Source organism: Orbicella franksi, chromosome 9 (assembly GCF_964199315.1).
Source record: "Orbicella franksi chromosome 9, jaOrbFran1.1, whole genome shotgun sequence".
In the NCBI taxonomy this organism is placed as follows: Eukaryota; Metazoa; Cnidaria; class Anthozoa; order Scleractinia; family Merulinidae; genus Orbicella; species Orbicella franksi.
In genome coordinates, this window is record NC_138153.1 from 15103519 (window position 1) to 15123064 (window position 19546).

Sequence of the window (19546 nt, forward strand, 5' to 3'; positions counted from 1 at the left end):
CAGCGATGAAACAATCGACAGCTAAAGCGAAAACCATTCCAAAGGAGATATTAAGAGTAAGCAATGACAATGAAGATCCCACTTTAGCGAGATTTAGCAAATGGTTTCGTCCAAAGAACCGGTTGTATTCCACAGCTGCGAAAATCGGAGCTACAATCGCTCCAGTGAAAACGTTTGCTGCTGACATTGAGAGCAGGAACAAAGACGATGGCGTACGGAAGCTTCTCAGCGGATCCACACAACCTGTTAAAACTAAGAGACCGTTGCCGAACACTGTTAGCGGAGACAAAACCATCTTGTACACAGCGACTATTAGCAGCTCCGTGTGAGCGAGAGATCTGGAAGTGTCACTGAATTCACCAGTGAAGTTGGAAGTATTCATCGACAAAGACATCAGACGCACCTCTTAGATGATGATCCAACGAGTTGCGAAATATCACAAACGCATTTAAGAGTTTCTTCACTGTTATATTATCACAATCTCAAAGCAAATAAAGCTGACGTGATCGCAAGGCTATAAACTAAAGAGCCGTCAGTTTGCTTCGCGGAAATGTCAGAAGAAATTCAAAGTGCTTTATTAAAAACCGGACATGTCAAAAGATCAAAATTTGACGAAATTGCTCTCAGTTGAGCTGCAACGGATGTTGGGTTCAAAAGCAGTAACATTAAAGGAAAATAGTTTGACTGTAACATAATTTAAAATGTGTTATACCACCGACTGAACAGATGATCGCTTCGTAAATGATGAACTTGGATTTAAATGTAGAATTTGACGTCAGGGTGTTTTGAGTGAAGTTCATTGTGGACAAAGAGTTCTACTATGAATGGATGTGCAAACGAACTTTCCGTCAAAGTTTTAATAGAACATCGAAACAGCTGCCTAGGGCAGAAAAGAGTTAAAGAAAAACCGGGGTTTTCAAACTGTTTTAGAAAAGTGTAGCATATTTTCTGCCTTTAAATTTGCCCTTAGTTTTAATATGCTGAGAAAGCAGTTAATTAAAAATTGCGAAATGAATCTTTGCAATGGTAGCAGTCGGATTCGTTTGTTCCCTGGAGGAAATGCTAGCGCAGGATGGACTTTTTAACATATACCTGTTTAATTCCAAAGTTAAGGCCAGTGGCCGAGAAAAAAAATAACCTCAGAGGCTTTGGCCTTAAATTGTCCGCGTGCACAAATTAAAAGTGGACAAAACCGAAAACGCTTAACTGAAAGTTCAACATTGAGATCATCCAAACTTTCTCTCCTTGTAAAGTACATGAAGTCTCTTCGCATGCAACTGAATTTGGGCCCAAAATTACTTTGGACGTCGAGCACATAATTACCTACTAGTAACAGTTTCTTTTCTTTTTCTTCAGAAGGGATCGCCTTTCCAATTAGTTTCTATGAAGCTGAAAAAAATTGACACATACTTTACCTTGCTTTACTTTACTAGCAATGTCAACACAAGACCAGATTTGTATCCGATAAAAAAACAACATTCAAATTATTGTTATTGCATGCTTCGCAATACCTAACTTTTCCAATATTCCCTCTATTCATTTTTTTCTTATTTTAGTGAAAACCCAATTTGTACTGATGATGTTTTACAGTAAGCCCTTGCACATGTATGATTTCTCCAATAATCGGTTCCTAGCTGGAAAAACGTACCGGTGCATAGATAGATGGCATGAGTTAGAAGATCTTTATTTGGATATCTAATCTTACTAGTAGTTCATTCAAAGCAGCCGCAGATAAAGAGGAAGCCTTTGTATTAGCTTCTAAGCAAATAAGCAGCGACACATACAATCGACTGACAAGCTTTCATTGCGAAGTAATAATGCATTTGAGCAAACAATAGTTCTTATGTCGACAAATCGACATTAGCTTAGGTAATCACACGATTTGCAGTGCTATTTGAAATTAACAACCACAAATGAATTTTTTCTTCAAAAGCTTTCTGAAAAATTCAAGGAATTATATTCAAAGGTCTCTTAAATCAACAGAAATATAACTGAGATGGTTCTGCAACCCTTGCACAAGCAAATTTGTTGTCTAAAATTGGACGCATTAAGAACAACAACTTCCACTGGTAGTGCCAATAGTAATAATTGAAAATAGCTGTTATTGAAGTTATCAGCGGTTTGACATACAAACGAGGCAAAAGGGTAATTCTGCATTGTATTGACCCTTTCGCCTCGTTTGTATGCCTTTTTAAACAAAGGAATATTTGACCGCAGGCTCAAATGCAATAAGAGCTATTAGGCTCCATTCACACTACCCCGAGATTCTTCACTCTAAAAACGCATCAAAAGTTTTCCGTCCACATTACGCCGGAGAAATTTGAAAACGCAGCAATCACCGGTGCCAGAAACGCTTGAGTACACCCTTGACGTTTTGGATTAAAAATGTTTTCAGTCCACACCATAACGCAAAGCCAGCGTTTTTCAAATTCACCTAAGTTAGCTATAAACCACTGATTAATTAACGACCACTGCGGGGGTAAAATGACTCGCAGTGCGAGCTTTCAACAAGCGACTACGGATTCAAATGCCAGTTGTTTTGTGCTGGAAATTACTCCGCCATTTGCTCACCAAATGACTTGCTTTACTGGTCACGTTATCTAGTCGTGGATATTTTTAGATGCTGGACGAGTTTGTCTGTCTCACTCTCCACTGAGGTCAGGAAATCACTATAGCCCTCGACTCGCTAGGGTAATTCTAAAGGCAAGGAGACGTATAATGAAATGTGAATTTAGTCTCGTCGACAGTTCTTTGCCTATGAAGTACTGTGTACATGTACATACGCATTCAGTTCTTTGTCAGAACTCGTTACTTTATCAGTAGTAACGATCAAAACAGCATTTTCCCAGAATTCTTTGTTGTTATGTTTAGTTTTCACGAAACAGCGTCAATCATTAGAGTTGCCCGTCACTAATGCTTCACCTCCTTTTCATGTAATCAATTTTACAAAGCAATAATGTGACAAAGAAATGTGATTTTTAATTTCTTTAACGTGAATCGCGTTGTCTTACAAATATCTCTAAGTTTACAAAAGCTGGAAAAAAATGATGGCGGCTGTGCATTTCACGATAATAACTTGCGGACGTAACACACCCAACAGGCACATCGAAAGCCATACTTTGATGAAATTTGTCCCCGTACTAACCACATCGTGTTTTCTGTGCACTTGTATGAGCAATTTAGGGGTTAAACGCTCCATGACTGAGTTATGGCTAAATTCATGTGCCAATGGTATGGTGGATTACAGCACATCCGAATCCATGTGTTAGCCATGATGGTCTACTCAGATGTGCTAAATTCCGCTCTAACTTTTAAAATTTTAATCTACATTTCGCAGTCGATCCTTGTTTTTTGTCTGTTGCAAAGACAAGCATGCTTCTTAAACAAATACTGCTTAGTCTATCTACAGCATTAGATTTTACCGTACCCCACGTCGCTAAAAGTAAAACGTTCCTAACAAATTTTGCTACAAAGCTAACGTAAAAGTTAACAGACGATTACTCGCTTGTTTGTCCGTTTATCCGTTTGTTTGTTTGCTCGTTTGCTCCTTTGGTCAGTTAGTCATGCAGAGCCCATTCATGAACCTTTTGTCGTTGTTGTTTTTGTTATTGTTGTTGTCGTTGCTGTTTTGTATTTGATTGTGAGAGTTAATCTACTTTTGCTAGGCCGTCGGTCCGTCCGTCTTTCCGTCAGTCAATGCGTCAGTCACGTGGTCTGTTCACTAGTAAGTTAGTCGGTCGACCGACTGTCCGTCCTTCCGTCCGTCTGTCGTCCGTCCGTTCATTCGTTAGTCACGTGGTCTTTTCACTGGTAAGTTAGTAAGCCGATTATTGAAAATGCAAGTTGTAAGTTTACATTTTCTTGGGTCCTTTTCAGTCGTTCATCTGGTTTCTGCTCCGGTCCTTAACCAAGCTTTCAGTACAAAATTACAGCAGCAACTAACAACAAACTAACGTAGAAGCTGCTCGCCATATGTGAGACCGCGGTGCTTTCTGGATCAATGGAACCAGTGGTTGGTTTCAGCGATGCGTCTGTTTCGAGTTAAAAACATAATCACCGGTTGGTATGTCACCGTCAGATTGATCGTTAAATAGGGTTAAGGGTGTGTTATCGGTGATGCGTCACAAGCAAAGATAAATGACAATTAATGTACAGTTGAACCCCGCTATTTCGAAGTCAGCTCAGGGGAAACGGAAAGTAGTTCGCAGTAGCGGGAGTTTGAAATAACTGATAGTAAATGAATGAAGGGCAAATCCAAAGGAAACGGTTTTGAGTTCGAAATAACGGGGAATTCGAATTAGCGGGGTCCAGCTGTACTTAAATGGAACGCAACGCAAATTTGTCGATTGACGAAAATGAAGAAAATCCGAGAACTGAAAGCAAAATAAATTCAGAATCTTCAAAGACTCGGTAAGAGAACTTCGAAAAGTCCTCTTTCATTGGTTAAATTCCGAGTCCATGAACAACTCTTCATAATTTTGCTCAATTTTGTCAGATGACCAATAAATTCACTTTTCACAGAAACAAAATTTACTTTGCGGATAAAACAGTTATTATACAAGTGCTCTTCATCCCATCATACTTACCATGAACGGTGTAAAGTGCCTCCATACCACCAGTCATGTGATCGTTCACGTGACAGTGAAGCAACCAGACTCCCACACTGTCTGGAATCATCTCCACGGTTGCAAAGACTCCGGGAAAGAGATCGTACACGTCCTCACGATGGTAGCCAATTGCAACAGATTTCTGTCAAAGTATTTGAAAATAAAAATGAAGCGAATAGGAATCAACTCACAAATTAATTACATAATTTCAATTTATAGTCTACTGTGCAATTTTCACTTGACTTATTTAGTATATTTGAAAGCGAATATCTAAAACAAAATCATTCTAATTCTGAAAAAAATCATCAGTAGTGATGGTGTTATTGGTATTATCCTCTCAGCTTGTTTATTAACAAGACATTGCTATAACACCCAAAATAAACCTGTAGAAACAATAGCTTCGGTTGTACAACAAAAGTATGTCTTTTTGTACAGACTTCCACGCCGGTAAATAACATGCACATATCACCTAATGTTACTTACATGAATAAATGTTTGTCCGTGAAAGTGAACGGTGTGCATATCAACCTCATTTCCCATACCAACGAGATAAAAGTCCACTTGCTCTGCCTGATACATTTCCAAACCTTTCAAATTGCCAAACACAAAGCCGTTGATTCCATGCATCTTGTTGCTCTCCTGAAAGTCCTCGTCTGCCTTGAGGTTGTCCTTATTTCCAGGATTCGTGCAATATTTGTCGATGTTCTCGTCCAAGTACCAGCTTTCATTTTCATCAAGGACGGTGAACATCAGCGCAAATTCTCGATGGACATCTTTTCTTGTATTTGCCTCCGTCAGCGTATTCTGCTTTGAATAATAACAAACAATTGTTACACAACTAAGTTAGTTCAGAGGGCCAATAACTACAATCAACCAATCAGATTGCTCCATAGCCAGTCCAGTATTCTCCTAGTTTTGGACCGGGCACTGTCCCGAATGATCCCGCACGATCACTCTTATAGATTTCTGTCGTTTTATGGCTTACTTTTCTGGAAGAACTTGCTTTCACATAAAAGATTCTTTTTCTTCTTCTTCCAACTCCCTTTCCCTTCTGTTTCTATAACATCAGACTTGAGTATACGCCTAGTCGGCTATGTATCAGAATTGCGCTTCTGAAGTTTGGGATGTTTTTTTCCAGTCCGTAATCGTAGCATTTTTTCTTAACATTTTCAGTAGTGTAATACTTGCTAATCACTTCCGAGCTAGCCAATCAGCGCGCGCGAAAAGCCCCATTTGTGTGAAATATACTGATGTAAAAAAAAAACAAACAAGGCAGATCTAGATTATGTGGGACATATTAGTAAAGCATTTCTGTTTACGAGTGTTTCCTTAGTTAACAAAGTAACACTCCTATTACATTCTGTAGAGGCGACCTCAGTGTTGCCATTGAGGGGTTACACAAGGAAGCACGTAACAGACCATTTTCGTATTCTCGGTATTGGACTGGAACTAGCTTGCAACTGAGGCTAATGCAGGGAGTCTTTTCGAATGCAAATGACATTGATCTCTTTTCAATGATATTCCCCCGCATTAGCCTCCATTTCAAGCTAGTTCCAGTCCAATACCGAGAATACAAAAACGCTCTATTCACAGAGGTTGTTTAAGTCTGGGTTCGAGGCTGGTGGTTTAACGTAAAATCTTCGATGAGGCACTCGAGCAGTTTCCGATGATCATCATCCAATCAAATACCAATACTCTGAATTTAATGCTAGGGGGGTACCCTGTGATGGACTAGTATCCCTTCCAGGGGGGGGGGGGTAAAAATACTCCTAGTCGCTTCATGCTACAAAAACTGGGATAAGCTCAGGTCTGATGGGCCAGTGAACTCGAACGCTGACTTGACCTTTACCCTTTTACGTCAGAGAGGCTATACAGTGGCATGTTTAACCTCACTGAATTCAGCCATAATCACGAAACTCTATCGACTAAGATAGTAAGTCTGACCTTCTTGCAGATGACCAGCGGTCCTACCAGTCCACTGTTGGTGTCTTTTATTGGGTTGACGTCAGAATAATAGGCCCACGTGGCACACTTTGGACCATTCGCCCCGGGACCCGCGCGTTCAGGGACCTTCCAGGTGTACTTATAAATCTTTCCCGGCTCAATTGCGTTATCAATTTTATCTTCAGCCGTTGTGTTGTCGTTGTAATCGGAGCCCTCGTTCTGTTTGCTAAAAGACGAAGATGGAGGGAAAAATGAGAAGATTAAAAGAGCTCAATCACGGTATTTTATGTTATTTTGGCCACGAACAAAATCACCTTTAAATTGAAGGAAACCTAAAAAAAGTAGTTTACTAAGATAGAAAAACACCAAAGAGATAATAATAAAGAATAAAGGAATAAGGATGGTTAAGGATGGAGAAGATTGACACGGATTACAAACAAAGAATTGAAAACTTTAGCCCGAGCTTTTCAAGATGCGCAAAACGTGGCGTAGCTCCTTTAACATAGACCTCGGTATGTATGCACAACTAGCCCGATCATTACAATAGTTGGAGGACTTTTAGAGTCAACCTGTTAATTAAGAACATTCGTTGCCATAGCAACATCGAAATAAGTGAAGCGCACACTATTCTTGACGTTTTGACTCTGAAAACGTTTCTAATTACTGGGCGAAAACTGAATTTTTCGCGATGTATTTCAACCCTCATTTTCTCCCATAGAAGGTATGTCCTTTCTAACAAACTTATTATTCATGTTGTTTATTTTTAAGACGTTTTCAACTGATTTCGCACACAAAATAACAGCGACCCTCACTATCACAATAATCCTTTGACCTTCATTAAAACAACGCTTAATTCCAAGTTTTCCTTTACCTTGTTCCAAGCCGCATCAAGGTGCAGGCTCTGGAATCTTAACCCGCTTAGCTGCGAAAAGCCTTCACAAATTTTAATCTCTAAACCTCTAGCACAATTAGGGCTGCAGGGAGGTGCGGTGGCCTCATGGTTAGTGCGCTCGTCTCCGGATCGAGCGGTCTCGGTTCCAGGTTAGGCCGGGGACATTGTGTTGACATTGTGTCTTTACTCTCACAGTGCTTCTCTTCACCCAGATGTATAAATGGGTATCGGCGAATTTAATGCTGGGGGTAACCCTGCGCTGGACTGGCATCCCATCCAGGGGGGAGTAGAAATACTCCTAGTCACTTCATGCTACTGAAACCGGGATAAGCCCCGGCTTGATGGGGCTCGTATGTAAACTTTACCTTAAGGGCTGAAGACATTATCGGGTCCTGTTGATATATCTTGTTAGGGACGGGCCATTATCTTTTGAGGGGGAGGGGGTGATTGGGCATTTTTTTTCGGGGGGGGGGCTTTTTCTGACCTTTAGGTTGTGTATGATCTTTCTTGGTGGGCAATAGCTTGTGCAATTAATTTTAAAGTCAAACACAGGGCCTGGATAGTAAAAAGCACTTGCTCGAGATTTTTCAGTGTCTCCATGGCTTCCAACGCGTACCTGTAAAACAGCCCGTGTGGATGCATAGAAAACTTCCTGGAAGCCATGTTTTTAAACATCACCTCGACCGTGTCTCCGACTTCGGCGTGCAGTATCGGACCCAGTACCCCCAGGTGTCTTTCAGCCGCGGTCCTAGTTTTTCTCTCCGTAAACTGGGCACTAGTGTATTCGCGGTAAACCACCTTCTTGTACTTTGGACCAATTCGCTTTTCGCCACGCACGGTGAACGTTGAAGCTTCTCTAAAAGAAGGATGACATGGATAAAATAAATTAAAATATGGTAACCTGGTAACGCGAGGTTTGCTCAAGGTGGAAACAAAAAAAACTACACAACCACTACCTTCGGTTCACCTGACCATCAGTAAATTGGGTTTGTGTTATTTGCTTGTTTGTTTTTGAACATGTGAAGACGTCGCAAACCTTACCGAATATTTTAACAATGTACATATCAGATGGTTTATCCAACCAATGAACGATGAGAAAAAGGTCGACTGTTTACTACAATATTGTTAGATGTTTTACCCAACATTATTAATTTTTGCAATTTTAGCACCCAATCAACAATACCCCTGCTCACTCCCAACCATAGTCAAAACTTGAATAGACTGCCCCTTCGAGATATCTCCTACACCTAAGTTCGTCTGTCCACAGCCGTTTCAATTTTTTAGCTATAGCCACGCGAGGAAAGCGAGGACGAGCAAAGAAGCGCGAGAGCGAAAGCCCCCACCCCGTTTACTTCACTCGTTCAATACCTGCTTTTTTTACTTTACTCGCGCCCTTGACCATCTCAGAGAAAATAGAGGATCTGTAAAAAGACTGGAGCTAAGCTGTCTCCTAAAACTGATTCGTTGAATTCCAATACAGCATTTTCGGATAATTATTGACGCGTCGAGCCTAAGTTCGTGATATATTGGCCCAGGAATCATGAATTTAAATTAACAGCTCTATAACGCAAGTGAAGTAAGTGAAAGTAAGCCTAAACCTTTCATTCTCGGGTCAAACCTAAACCGTCAACTAAAAACCCAAAGTATGGAGAAAAAAGAAGTATCTATTTCTCGATAGTTCGAATAACTGGGGACAAACACTTCTCTCAGTCACTCGTGGTCATTTAGTACATCGTCACGCAACCTCTCTCCTCTCAAAAAGGTTACTTGCGTGACCATGATCACTCTTTAGATGATCACACGACGCTTATTCTTCCATATCAAAGCTTTGCATGACCATCCGAAGACAGTTTTCATAACAAAGACGTGAGAACTTATACTGACTCGCTCTCGCTAAGCGTTACATCATCTATGAGGTCTCTTCCACTGGGTGCGTAGTCCCATTCCAGCTCAACCGCCGCTATATAGTACCGACGAACCTTCCCAGGTGGCATTGTGGTCGGCGTCTTCCCACAAGCCTTCACGGTGTATTTCGCGAGCATCCCAGCAGAGTAGTGATCATTGGTTCTGCAGACTATTGCCCATTCTCCCAAGTTATCTGGAGTCATTTCCAACGTTGCGAAGACTCCTGAAATGAGATAAACATTAAACACATGTAAGGGTTTCTTTGTTTTAACGCTGTCGAGTGACGCCCGCGTGTCATCAAATAATTATTAGAGAGCTTAAAACCACGACGGCAACAGCAAGGAGAACGACACCAAACAAAAGGTTTAATTAGTAGGACAATGGCTGTGCACGTGCGTTATAAATCTTTGTACATTTCTTTGCCGTCCTCTGCACAACAACAACAACGTGAAATGACTATAAATTCTGCGTATTTTGGAGAGCGCGAACGACGGCGGCTAGTTTTGCGTATTTTCCTTTGGAATTGAACGCTGGCGTTACATATTTAGCTTGAGCAAGTTCTGAGACCAATAGGCACACTGAACAGATCTAGAAATTTGCGAAATTCGAAGGTAACATATAAATTCATATAAAAAATACATAGATATATAAAATATAAATTCATATAAATTCATTCAGAAAATGTGAGCAACAAGTAAAATGAAGGCAGGTATTATCCGCCCTGTGGTTATTTTTTCACATATCTACGAGGGATTAAAAGTAGGGACTGCGTGCTTGTAGTCTAACCCCACCCCCCACCTCCTTTACCATTCCCCACTTACGAAACAGTCGCAATCCGTTTTGAGAAAATAAGACATGTTTCCGTACAAGATACAACTCAAAACAAGCAGATGGTCCCAGAAGCCTTTCTATGTTTTGTCTATGTTACCTGGTAGAAGGCTAACAGTATCTTTCATATTGCCATTGTATGTAAACGTGTTTCCATAGAAGTAAGCCGTATGCATATCCACTTCGTTTCCTAAGCCAATCAAATGCCAAGAAACTCTGTCACCCAAGCACAACTCCAAACCAGGCAGGTTAGCGTACAGATATCCATTAATACCGTGCATTTTGTTGCTTTCCAGATAGTCCTCGTCCTCTGAAATATCGAGAAACATAACACAGTCAAACTTCTTTAATACGGGCACCAAAGGGGACAGCTGAGTGCTTGTGTCAGTATATATCGTGGAGGCAGTCTTTACTATAGATCCTGGTTTCTCTGGAATTAAGTGAACTGGCTGTTATATAGATGTCGGTATTATGGAGGCGTCCGTAGGGAAAGGTTCTAGTATTAATAATAAAAACAGGACAGATCATCTTTTACAAGTGATGAACTATATTGGGAATCCGTCTCATGTTGTTTTGATTCTAAGCGACAGTTTCATCCAATTTTTTCCGGACCACTCTGGCAAGTTTATCATCGTACGTCATCAAAGCCATTGGGACCGTTTTTTCTGAAGTAAAATTATTGAGAACCTTCAAAAGCACCCTCCACTCAAAGTTTCTGGTTGTTTAGGTGGCGGGTCGTTGGTTAGTACGTTTCTCTGTTTGCGTGAAAAAAGAAACTGGTTTAAATGAAGAAATATGTGCTAATTGACCGCCTTCGCAACACGCAACGTCTTCAAGCAGAAGTTAGTCCCACTTGGGTCGTCACACAACGCTTCTTACCAATAGAAGACAAGCGTTGCGTGACGACAGAACTAACGGCTGAGAAAGAGACTAAGTACTAGTCTGAGTGTATCAGCTGACAAGATTCCTAGATGCCAAGGTACGGGAGCGCTGGAGATTAAACGCCGCCAGATCCGATGGCTAGGACATGTCTTTACACTGAACCAGAATCGTATCCCCAAGACTGCCCTCAGATGGACACCAGCTGGAAGAAGGAAGCAAGGGCGGCCCAGAACAACTTGGAGACGGACTGTGATGGCCGAGCTAAAACGGATGCCTTATATAGACTTAACATGGGGCTAGGCAAAACATTTTGCAGAGGACCGGGAAACGAATCGTTGACGCCTTATGTCCCACCCGGGATGAAGAGGACTAAGTAAGTAAGAAGTAAGTAAGGTACAGGAGCAACTTCCGACTACTAACTCTTAACGACTACTCTTGTGTCCACATGAGCCCCGAGTCTTTAGCCACGGATCTACTGATTACCGACAAGGGATTGCAGCGGTGATAGGAAAACTAGTCATCGTAACTGCTTACGTTGGTCAACGATCACCAGCGATCACTGAAGATTTAAAAGATCACTTAAGATCGCTGACGATCAGTGACGATCGTAGACGTTCACTAGCAATCAATGACAATCCCCAACGATCAGTGACGAAAGCTGACGATCGGTGACGGCCACTCACGATGACTGATGACCATGCCCGATCGTTGACGATCACGTACGACGAATGTCGATTACTGACGATCGTTAACGATCATCGTGGCAAAAAAAAAAAAGGCTCTAACATACCAACTATCTGATTTGGGTTATTCGCTTTTTTCTTGTTTTCATCATGATACCAAGACTCGCTCTCATCTGTCACGGTGAAGAGCAGTACAAATTCTTTGTCAATGTTCTTCTGCGTGTTGTCATCCTTCAATGTTCCCTTCTTACACGTTAGCAATGGACCAAACAGACCTGCCAAAAAAACCAAATTGCAAATGTGTTTAACACACAAAGTAACTGACCATTCCTCTAAACGAATGTTAATTAAATTACAAAGTTCTTCCTTCCATCAATGGAAACGCAGGGGAATCTCTTTGCGAAGTGAAAATCAAAATATAACGCAAGTCTTGTGCGATTAACTCGACTCGTTTAGGCTTTTGGTTTAAGACTGAAATATATTTTATTACTAATCATATCAAAAACGATCGACGTGCAATGTGTACGAGAACAATTCACCTCCGTGGCTCACGTTCTCTGCCGCAGAATGGAGGGCTTCAATTCATGTTGAAGCCTAGCCTGCGAACAGGTTCCCGGCGAGGACGGGAAAAAAACGGCGAGCTAAGCGAGCGGACGAGCGCGAAACTGAAGAATTCGGAGAGCGAAACGATCGGAGCGGGACGGGACGGGGAGGCCGTAGAATGTACCTATCCTCCCTTGGAGAATACATGCTCCCTCGCTTCGTTCGCCAAATTCATTTTTTCGCGCTCGCTGGAGCCTTTTCGCAGGCGAATTGAAGCCTTGCCTGTCTATTAAACGAGCGAAATTTAATAGTGAATTATGAAAACTATGAACGAGTAGGAATTTCGAACTCGTTCCTTCATCTTTTCTCACTTCCCAAGGAGTGAAAAAACCTTAATACTAGATTAAAGTTAGTTTAAATAGACCATTTTCGATATATTATAATTCTAACTTGGTTACGAGGCTTAGCGGAACAAAACAAAAGAACTAAATTATTCATTCGTAAACCTCAATACGATTTCTTTTGTTTCATTCCCTCAAGCCTCGGAGCCAAGGTAGAACTTTTAATATATCGAAATTGGCTTATTCAAAGAGAATATTCCAGAATTAACTGAGAGTAGGTATTTCAATTCTTGACAACTTTTCCGGCGCTCTCGATTCATTTCCAGCCAAATAAGGACTCACCTGAATACGTGTCCTTGACTGGATCAAGACTGGAATAGTACACCCACGTGATGCACTGTGCGTCATTTTCGGTGGGACCCACTTCCTTGGGCACTGTCCAGCGATAGGTGTACATCTGGCCTGGTCGCACAATATCGTCGGCTTTTTGGGCCCCGGATGTACCATCCTGGTACCAGGCTCCCTCGTTTGACTTATTGAAGAACACTCCGTGTGGTTGTATACTGTAGTTGTAGGAAGCCTGCGCAAGGAATAAAATCAAAAGTAAAACAAACGAACAAAAATATTGCTTATTAGAGCTTTTTTTAAAAACAAAAGACAACAACCAGCGCATGACACAGTTCATATTATGTGCACGCTCTGATTGGCAAGAACAGATCGTTTTATTTATAAAAAAAAACACACACACACACACACACACACACACACACACCGAGAAAGACAGTTAATGGTCGACATTGGGTCAAGATGAACCGTGCCGCCGCGGAGCGTATCTCAGATACCCGTAGCCTGAAGCGACTAGGAGTATTTCTATCCCTCCCCCCCCCCCCCCCCCGATGGAATGCTGGTCCGTCGCAGGGTTATCCCCCAGCATTAAATTCACCAGTACCCATTTATACACCTGGATGGAGAGAAACACTGTGAGAGTAAAATGTCTTTCCCAAGAACACAACGCAATGACCCTGGCTAGGGCTCGAACCCAGACCTCTTGATCCTCTTGAGCCATGAGGCCATCGCACTTCTTAGTCAAACACGAAAATCCTACTTTTATTGTTTTCGCGCACGTACAACATCTGTATCATAAAGCATACAATGAAACCAAAGCCACAGAACCTACATTGTTCTTGAAGACTACTTCGATCACATCGCCAACTTCGGCTCGAATAACCGGGCCGAGGAATCCAAGATACTCCGGTTTTCCCTTTTTTGTTGTAAAGGTGCCGTCAGTGTACTCCTCATAAGATGCTTTCAGGTACGTTCCTCCAATTCTGTGATCACCTTGAGCAAAGAAAACTGCCGAGTCGCTAAAACGAGAAAGGAAACAGGCAATTTACGGGAATGTGCGAGAGACAAAGTGTCTCTTAGTAAAGGCAATCAGATAAATTCTGAGATGCTGTGGAAAGAAGGTGTTTGTGTGTTTGTTTGTTTGTTTGTTTGTTCGTTTGTTTGTATTAGTTGTAAAGCAGTCGGGCAAACCAAACAGGAAAGAAGCAAACGGACGCTTAAAAATTCTTCATGGGCGTCGATCTCTAAGAATAAAACCCCATTTTATCCCATCCACTATCATACTGGCCTTATGAAGGAACAGTTAGTGGTCACTATAGATCTAGATAGAATAATTTAAGCTGCACATACTGGGGAACATTAAAATCGAAATGACTACATTTCGTCAGTAAATTGAATAATTATTTCAAGAGCTTACCTGTCTGGTTTTGTTAAACTCTGCCCATCCATGTTGTTCATTCCAGAAGGCCCATAATTCCACTGTACCTCATTTGCCGCAATGTAGTACGTCCGCGTTTTCCCGCCACTCACGGTTGGCACATGACCGGTTTTACCGTCACACTTGGTGACGTTGAACAAGGCGTACATACCGGCGTTGTAATGATCGTTGACAAGGCAATTAAGCATCCACGTACCGGGATTCAAGGCCGTCATAGACGCGGTCACGAAAGTGGCGGGCAGGAGGGAAGCCACGTCTTTGCGATGGCCGTCCACCTTGAAAGACTGTCCATGGAAATAAGCTGCAGGAACAAAATACATATTAAGTAAAATAAACAAGGAAAAATAAAAGTGGTGTCACAAAATCTTAGGAGTCCTTGATACAAATACATGCAGAGCGAATTACAAATTAAGATAAAAGCTAGTTGCCAGTTACTCGAGTATCACGCTTGAAGCGGGAACTGAAGCGATCATCCGACTGTCAATTGATAAAATCTTTATGTGAAGCATTTACAGTCAGCCCAGGCAAAGATCACCGTGTTATAATCTTGGACAAAACATCCATCTGTCAGTGTATCTTCAACTAACGCAGTTTTTCTTGGCTTATTTATCTGCTTCGTTATGCATCCATTTACTCATTTCCCGACATTTCTTGCTCTCTTTTTGTCTACCTTCTGTCTCTCTTTCTCTCTTCCTTTCTTTCTTTCTTTCTTCAGTTCTGCCTTTCTTTACCTTTTCTTTTTTCATTGTTTCATTCTTCACTCTTCCATTGTTACTTTGTTACATTTTTCATTCCTCATTCCTTCCTTTCTCGCTTTTTCGTCTCTCTTTATGTGTTTATGTAATAGGCCAATCAGTCAGTCCGCCCGTCAGTCAATCGGTCAGTCAGTAAGTCAGTCAGTCACTTAGTTAATCAGTTTGTCAGACAGCCATCCAGTCGGTCACTGAGTCAGTCAGTCAGTCAGTCAGTCAAACAGTCAGACAGTCATCCAATCAGTCACTGAGTCAGTCAGTCAGTCAGTCAGACAGTCAGTCAGTCATTCAATCAGTCACTGAGTCAGTCAGTCAGTCAGTCACTGAGTCAGTCCGTCACTGAGTCAGTCAGTCAGTCAGTCAGTCAGTCAGTCGAACAGTCAGGCAGTCATCCAATCAGTCACTGGGTCAGTTAGTCAATCATTCAGACAGTCAGTCAGTACAGAAAGAGTCAGTCATACACTCAGTCAGCTAGCTATTGTTCAATTATTTATATTCTTACTTATTTAATTATGAACATTTCCAATATCTCACCCGTGTGAAGATCCACTTCATTCCCAATCCCGGCCAAATGCCATCTGACGGAATCTCCCAGGCACATATCCAAACCGGGCACGTTTCCGTAGAAATAACCATTAATAGCATGCATCTTATTGCTTTCCTTAAAATCTTCATCATCTTTGTCGACTCCCGAAGGGTCGTTACAATATTCCTGGATGTTTTTGTCAAGGAGCCAGCTTTCGTTTTCATCTAGCACCGTGAACAAACCTAAGAATTCTTTGTCCACCCTCTTGGCGGATTCCAGAGCTCCCTTTTTGCAAGTCAGTAGAATACCTGAAATCAAGATAAAAAATAGGAACGCAATGCGTAAAGGAATTCAAAACGTCATTGACTTCTCGCAGAGTAGCACTTCAGTTTCTGTTTCAGTCTAGGCTCACCGATGAAAATGACAATGAAGGGACAGTGCAAAGTAAGCGTATAGAAGTTCAGGATAAAAAGTAGGTACGCAATGTGTACAAACAAGAATTTAAAACGTCATTAACTTCCTCATACAGTAGCGGTCCAGTTTATGTTTCAATCTAGCCTCACTGATGATAATGACAATGAAGGGGCAGTGCAAAGAAAGGGGTAGCACTTAACACAAGTCGAGACCACGAAGATAAAACTACAGTACAATCTCTTCTTGCGACCGTGTCATAAGCAACCAGTTCCGTCATGGACCACTCTTGAGACCATCTTTATATTCTAAGTAAAGCATTGTAATTAAATACTCCCGCAGGCAAATACTACCGTAAGTGGCAACTGCGAAAACATAACTTTAGACGTGACGAGGTGAACCTGCAATGCAACAATGCAATCACCTGTGCAATCAACTCTGAGAAACTGACTGTAACCCTTCGACACTGCATTAAAAATATGCGTTACGCCTAAATCTAATATGAGGCAAATTTATAGAACTATAAACCGTTTTAACAGAACACTGTACTCAAAAAAATCTCCTGGCATGTGTCAGGCTTTCGTAGGGGTAACAGCATTGTTATTTCAAGGAGAAGTTGATGTTTATAGTTACCTAGCAACCCAGTGTTGATATCCCTATGCGGCAACACGTGCGAATGATAAATCCACGTGAGACAGTCATCATCGTCCGATGTTGGCGCGTGGCTTTCAGTAAGCTTCCAGGTGTACTCGTGCCTTTCGCCAAGCCGCACGTGATCATCTTTCTTGCTGGCCTCACTCGTCTCATCCGCGTACAGGGCACCTTCCGAATCTTTTCTGTAGAAGACCCCGTGCGGGTGCACTGAAAAGGTTCCATTGGCCATGTTCTTGAAGTGGACCACAATCTCGTCTCCCACTTCACCCTCAAGTATGGGTCCTAAGAAGCCAAGGTATTCTGGGTGGTTCTTCTCCGTGTTGAAGGTGCTGTCTGTGTACTCACGATACACCACCTTGTTATATTCGCGCCCTATCGTGTGACTGCCTCTTGCGGTGAATACTGCAGCATCGCTATATTAAGTGAAAAGAATGGTCTTTGTTACGGCAGTTTACACTTGATTGTCGAGCATGATTCGTATTAGCTTTGGTACCACTTCACTAGAGCGGTTTTCAATTAAGCGTCGTAAAACCAAAACCAAACCAATTACTTACCAATTAGACTACTCTATGAAGTATATATGAAATAATTGATATTTGAACTGCGGTAGTAGATGAAAGTGAAGTATGATCATCGCAGTAAATTTTCCAATTTAAGCAACTGGAAAGAAGAAGCCTGAAAAAAAAAAATCAGGGCTTCAACGGGATTCGAACCCGTGACCTCCGCGATACCAGTGCGATGCTCTACCAACTGAGCTATGAAGCCACACATTGGGAGCGAGGTCAATTAATTGAGTTCATATCTTCCCGTGAGTGAAATGATATGAAGTATATATGAAATAATTGATATTTGAACTGCGGTAGTAGATGAAAGTGAAGTATGATCATCGCAGTAAATTTTCCAATTTAAGCAACTGGAAAGAAGAAGGCTGAAAAAAATCAGGGCTTCAACGGGATTCGAACCCGTGACCTCCGCGATACCGGTGCGATGCTCTACCAACTGAGCTATGAAGCCACACATTGGGAGCGAGGTCAATTAATTGAGTTCATATCTTCCCGTGAGTGAAATGATGTGAAGTATATATGAAATAATTGATATTTGAACTGCGGTAGTAGATGAAAGTGAAGTATGATCATCGCAGTAAATTTTCCAATTTAAGCAACTGGAAAGAAGAAGCCTGAAAAAAAAAAATCAGGGCTTCAACGGGATTCGAACCCGTGACCTCCGCGATACCGGTGCGATGCTCTACCAACTGAGCTATGAAGCCACACATTGGGAGCGAGGTCAATTAATTGAGTTCATATCTTCCCGTGAGTGAAATGATGTGAAGTATATATGAAATAATTGATATTTGAACTGCGGTAGTAGATGAAAGTGAAGTATGATCATCGCAGTAAATTTTCCAATTTAAGCAACTGGAAAGAAGAAGGCTGAAAAAAATCAGGGCTTCAACGGGATTCGAACCCGTGACCTCCGCGATACCGGTGCGATGCTCTACCAACTGAGCTATGAAGCCACACATTGGGAGCGAGGTCAATTAATTGAGTTCATATCTTCCCGTGAGTGAAATGATGTGAAGTATATATGAAATAATTGATATTTGAACTGCGGTAGTAGATGAAAGTGAAGTATGATCATCGCAGTAAATTTTCCAATTTAAGCAACTGGAAAGAAGAAGCCTGAAAAAAATCAGGGCTTCAACGGGATTCGAACCCGTGACCTCTCTTAAATTGGAAAATTTACTTTACTTTCATCTATTACCGCAGTTCAAATATGAATTATTTCATATATACTTCACATCATTTCACTCACGGGAATATATGAACTCAATTAATTGACCTCGCTCCCAATGTGTGGCTTCATAGCTCAGTTGGTAGAGCATCGCACCGGTATCGCGGAGGTCACGGGTTCGAATCCCGTTGAAGCCCTGATTTTTTTTTTTCAGGCTTCTTCTTTCCAGTTGCTTAAATTGGAAAATTTACAGCGATGATCATACTTCACTTTCATCTACTACCGCAGTTCAAATATCAATTATTTCATATATACTTCACATCATTTCACTCACGGGAAGATATGAACTCAATTAATTGACCTCGCTCCCAATGTGTGGCTTCATAGCTCAGTTGGTAGAGCATCGTACCGGTATCGCGGAGGTCACGGGTTCGAATCCCGTTGAAGCCCTGATTTTTTTCAGCCTTCTTCTTTCCAGTTGCTTAAATTGGAAAATTTACTGCGATGATCATACTTCACTTTCATCTACTACCGCAGTTCAAATATCAATTATTTCATATATACTTCACATCATTTCACTCACGGGAAGATATGAACTCAATTAATTGACCTCGCTCCCAATGTGTGGCTTCATAGCTCAGTTGGTAGAGCATCGCACCGGTATCGCGGAGGTCACGGGTTCGAATCCCGTTGAAGCCCTGATTTTTTTCAGCCTTCTTCTTTCCAGTTGCTTAAATTGGAAAATTTACTGCGATGATCATACTTCACTTTCATCTACTACCGCAGTTCAAATATCAATTATTTCATATATACTTCACATCATTTCACTCACGGGAAGATATGAACTCAATTAATTGACCTCGCTCCCAATGTGTGGCTTCATAGCTCAGTTGGTAGAGCATCGCACCGGTATCGCGGAGGTCACGGGTTCGAATCCCGTTGAAGCCCTGATTTTTTTCAGCCTTCTTCTTTCCAGTTGCTTAAATTGGAAAATTTACTGCGATGATCATACTTCACTTTCATCTACTACCGCAGTTCAAATATCAATTATTTCATATATACTT

At 41.5% G+C, this 19546-nt stretch overlaps 1 protein-coding gene, 1 long non-coding RNA gene and 1 other non-coding gene across 4 annotated transcripts in view; all 3 read right to left on the reverse strand.

Moving 5' to 3' along the window:
* Positions 1–1410: 1410 nt before the first annotated feature.
* LOC145497037 (hephaestin-like protein) overlaps positions 1411–19546 on the reverse strand; it is a 30986-nt gene continuing 12850 nt past the window's right edge. The window contains exons 2-14 of the mRNA XM_081476824.1: positions 16731–17164; positions 15695–15994; positions 14388–14709; positions 13803–13989; positions 12968–13205; positions 11849–12016; positions 10277–10486; positions 9328–9571; positions 8060–8299; positions 6552–6777; positions 5091–5411; positions 4587–4749; positions 1411–4031 (exon numbers count right to left, since the gene is read on the reverse strand). Of these exons, the coding sequence (XP_081332950.1) occupies positions 3916–4031; positions 4587–4749; positions 5091–5411; positions 6552–6777; positions 8060–8299; positions 9328–9571; positions 10277–10486; positions 11849–12016; positions 12968–13205; positions 13803–13989; positions 14388–14709; positions 15695–15994; positions 16731–17164 (3169 nt within the window). The 3' untranslated portion in view covers positions 1411–3915. The remainder of the gene's footprint in view (positions 4032–4586; positions 4750–5090; positions 5412–6551; positions 6778–8059; positions 8300–9327; positions 9572–10276; positions 10487–11848; positions 12017–12967; positions 13206–13802; positions 13990–14387; positions 14710–15694; positions 15995–16730; positions 17165–19546) is intronic.
* The window catches only part of LOC145497048 (uncharacterized), a 10178-nt gene continuing 7805 nt past the window's right edge, over positions 17174–19546 (reverse strand). For both annotated transcript variants that reach the window (XR_014050636.1, XR_014050637.1), the window contains exon 3: positions 17174–17318. This is a non-coding gene — a long non-coding RNA (uncharacterized LOC145497048). The remainder of the gene's footprint in view (positions 17319–19546) is intronic.
* On the reverse strand, positions 17444–17516 carry Trnat-ggu (transfer RNA threonine (anticodon GGU)). The gene has a single exon. It is a non-coding gene; the product is annotated as a tRNA-Thr (tRNA).